At 37.0% G+C, this 2,862-nt stretch overlaps 1 protein-coding gene across 1 annotated transcript; it reads left to right on the top strand.

The window, feature by feature from the left end:
* Positions 1 to 213: 213 nt before the first annotated feature.
* Positions 214 to 1,397, top strand: LOC137712255 (uncharacterized). Its single transcript, XM_088680284.1, has 2 exons — positions 214 to 743; positions 877 to 1,397. Exons 1-2 carry the CDS (start codon positions 269 to 271, stop codon positions 1,395 to 1,397), a joined length of 996 nt encoding a protein of 331 aa, XP_088536410.1. The 5' UTR covers positions 214 to 268.
* The last annotated feature ends 1,465 nt before the right edge of the window (positions 1,398 to 2,862 follow it).

Here is a 2,862-nt window from a genome sequence, read left to right as displayed (position 1 = left end):
GTGTGCGTATAAATCTCGCATCATGATTGAAAAGGCAAAGGCTTTTACTATCTTCATTTATGCTTATCATAAAACATTAGCATTGATGAGAAAGTATACAAGGAAAAGAGACATAGTGAGGCCCGGAGTCACAAGATTTGCAACTTCTTTCCTCACTTTGCAAAGCTTGGTTGATAAGAAAAAAGACTTAAGGATTATGGTTGCTAGTGATGAATGGGAACAATGCAAACATTCCAAGAGTACAAAGGGGAAATTGGCATATGCTACCATGGTGAGTGCACAATTTTGGAATGGGGTCTCACTTCGCTTAAGAGTTTTTGAACCGTTGTTTAAGGTTCTTCGGCTTGTGGATGGGGATAAAAAGCCATCAATGGGGTTTTTGTACGGGGAGCTACAAAAAGCGAGGAATGAGATCAAAGAGGCATTGAAAAATAATGAGGCCCATTATAGGTCAATCATACAAATTATTGATGAAAAAGCTTATGATTGGCTTGATGGTCCATTACATTTGGTGGCCTACTTCTTGAATCCTTTTTACTTCTTCAAAGATCCAAGCATTCAACATGATTTATTAGTCATGGACGCCATGTTTACTTATGTTGAGAAGTTCTTCCCTGATGACTTTGAAGTCCAAAACCGAATTATTAATATAGAGATGCCGAAGTACAAGAAAAAAGATGGTGGATTTGGAAGACATTTGGTGGAGATTGGATACGTTCAAAATGATGACAATTATGATCTGGGTATGATTCTAATTGAGTAATTCTAGTTGTTTTTATTTACTAATCTAATTATAATTGTTTTTCTTTACTAGTCTAGTTCTAATTGTTTTTCTTTACTAGTCTAATTCAAAGTGTGTACTTTGTACTTTTTTAGCTTCATGGTGGTCTACTTATGGCAATGGTGTGCCTAATTTGCAAAGAAATGCTATCAAAATTCTCTCATTGACTACAAGTTCATCCTGGTGTGAGAGAAATTGGAGCACTTTTGAGGGAATACATACAAAGAAAAGGAATAGACAAGATACTACAAGGTTGAATAATTTGGCCTATGTCCATTTCAATGCGAGGATCATGAACAAGAAGAAAAGAGAGAAAGAGAAGAAAGTGGATATACTACTCGCTAGTGAAGCTAGTATGGTGCAAGGATGGATTGTGGAGGGTGTTGATGAAGAAACTGAGCTTGGTTCGGGAATGGATGGAGAGAAATTAGAGGTGGATAGTTCCCTAGAGCCTAGGAAGAGTTCTAGAAATGTTGAAGTAAGAGAGCTTCGTGAAGAAGATTTTGTATTGGATGAGGACACGAAAGAAGAAGGAGGCGATGAAGAAAAAATTGAGTTTGAGTCTGACACGAAGAGAGTCTTAGAAGGATGTGGAGAAGAAGAAATTGAGGCCTAGCTTTAAAACTTTGCAAGTATCTTATATCCTTATCCCTTTCATTTTGCATTTTATGTGTAATGTGTTTAAACTTTAAATTGTGAACTTGTTGGATACATGTATTATCCAAGAACACTCATTTTGATTATGTGCTTAATGTGCTTTTAATTTGTAAGTTTGTTGGATACTCAGGAAAACAAGTTTCATGTGCTTTTAATTTGTAAGTTTGTTATATGCTCAATGACAATGTACTTTTAAATTGGAAGTTTGTTGGATGCTTATTGCATACAGGTATTATCCAAGAACATTCATTTTGATTGTAAGCTTGATGGATACTTGTTGCCTTATTGGATACATATATCATCCAAAAACACTCAGATTGATTACATGGTTAATGTGTTTTCAAATTGTAAGCTTGTTCGATACATGTACCTTATGTAATCTCTACTTATTTACACGATATACAATAAATTTACCTAAATTCGCCAAGGTCGCCTAGGCCCTAGGCCCCTGCCTGCTGCCCGACTAGCGCCTAGCGCTTTTTAGAACCTTGTAAGAAAGTAAAATGTATATGAACATGCCATGACAATTTATAAATCTCAACAATATAATAGCACTTTCTGAATGAAATAAAATACGGCATGATAGGCATAATATCAATCCAAAAGCATTTGTGGAAACTATAAAACTTTATACATAATATATATAAAAACAAATGCCCACTCACTGATACATAGTCGGATCGTAGCCTCCTAGCCATGCATGACCTCGTACCTCCTCGGGATAATTCTCTCCTATATGTGAAACAACTATAGTAATTAATTAATTAGGACATACACTAAAAGGCTAGGAAAATCCCTCATAGTTTGCTCAAACGAATGGTTTAAATATATGAACACATTTTACTCGACGCCATGGAGCCGTACACGTCGACTACGCGTCGCCCCGAGGTCTCACGCGCCACCAGGTCACTGCCACACGCGCTCCCATGCACATGCCACGTGCTGGCATCCTCAGCCAATATTTCGTCAGATTTGAAGGAATATTTCGTTAAATCTAACGACGTCAGTTAATACCTTAACGACATTAGAATATTCGATTAGCCTAACAGAATATTCTTCCTTCTTCTCCAGTGGAGCTTCGCCGCTGTCACCACCGTCTGTCGCCGCTGCCACTATCTAGTTCTTCGGATTCTGGAAAAATTTTCCTAGATTTTGTAAAAACTTTAAAATTCATAACTTTCTTATTTCTCAACCATTTTCGACGTACTTTATATGGAAATGAAGCTTGGGAAGAGAAGAACAAGATTGTACCTTTTAAAAGTCCAAAAAGTGAATGAAGATTGACTGAAAATAGCTCGAAAGTCTCGGACTTAACTCCAACTTCCCAAAGCCAATGTGTTTACACATTGGCTCAACTTCAAACATAGGCTACGAACACTAGGGGGTTGTTTAGTTACATCTAGACCAACCAAAACCTTGTAACT

This window comes from Pyrus communis, chromosome 11 (assembly GCF_041283825.1).
Source record: "Pyrus communis isolate YQ-2024b chromosome 11, ASM4128382v1, whole genome shotgun sequence".
Lineage (NCBI taxonomy): Eukaryota > Viridiplantae > Streptophyta > Magnoliopsida > Rosales > Rosaceae > Pyrus > Pyrus communis.
This window is presented reverse-complemented; position numbering and strand designations above follow the sequence as displayed.

Bases quoted from the DNA above. Each gene is read 5' to 3' on its own strand.
- LOC137712255 (XM_088680284.1), top strand. From the start codon at position 269: ATGGTGAGTGCACAATTTTGGAATGGGGTCTCACTTCGCTTAAGAGTT. The intron at 744-876 runs GTATGATTCTAA...GTACTTTTTTAG, and splicing joins TGATGACAATTATGATCTGG to CTTCATGGTGGTCTACTTAT.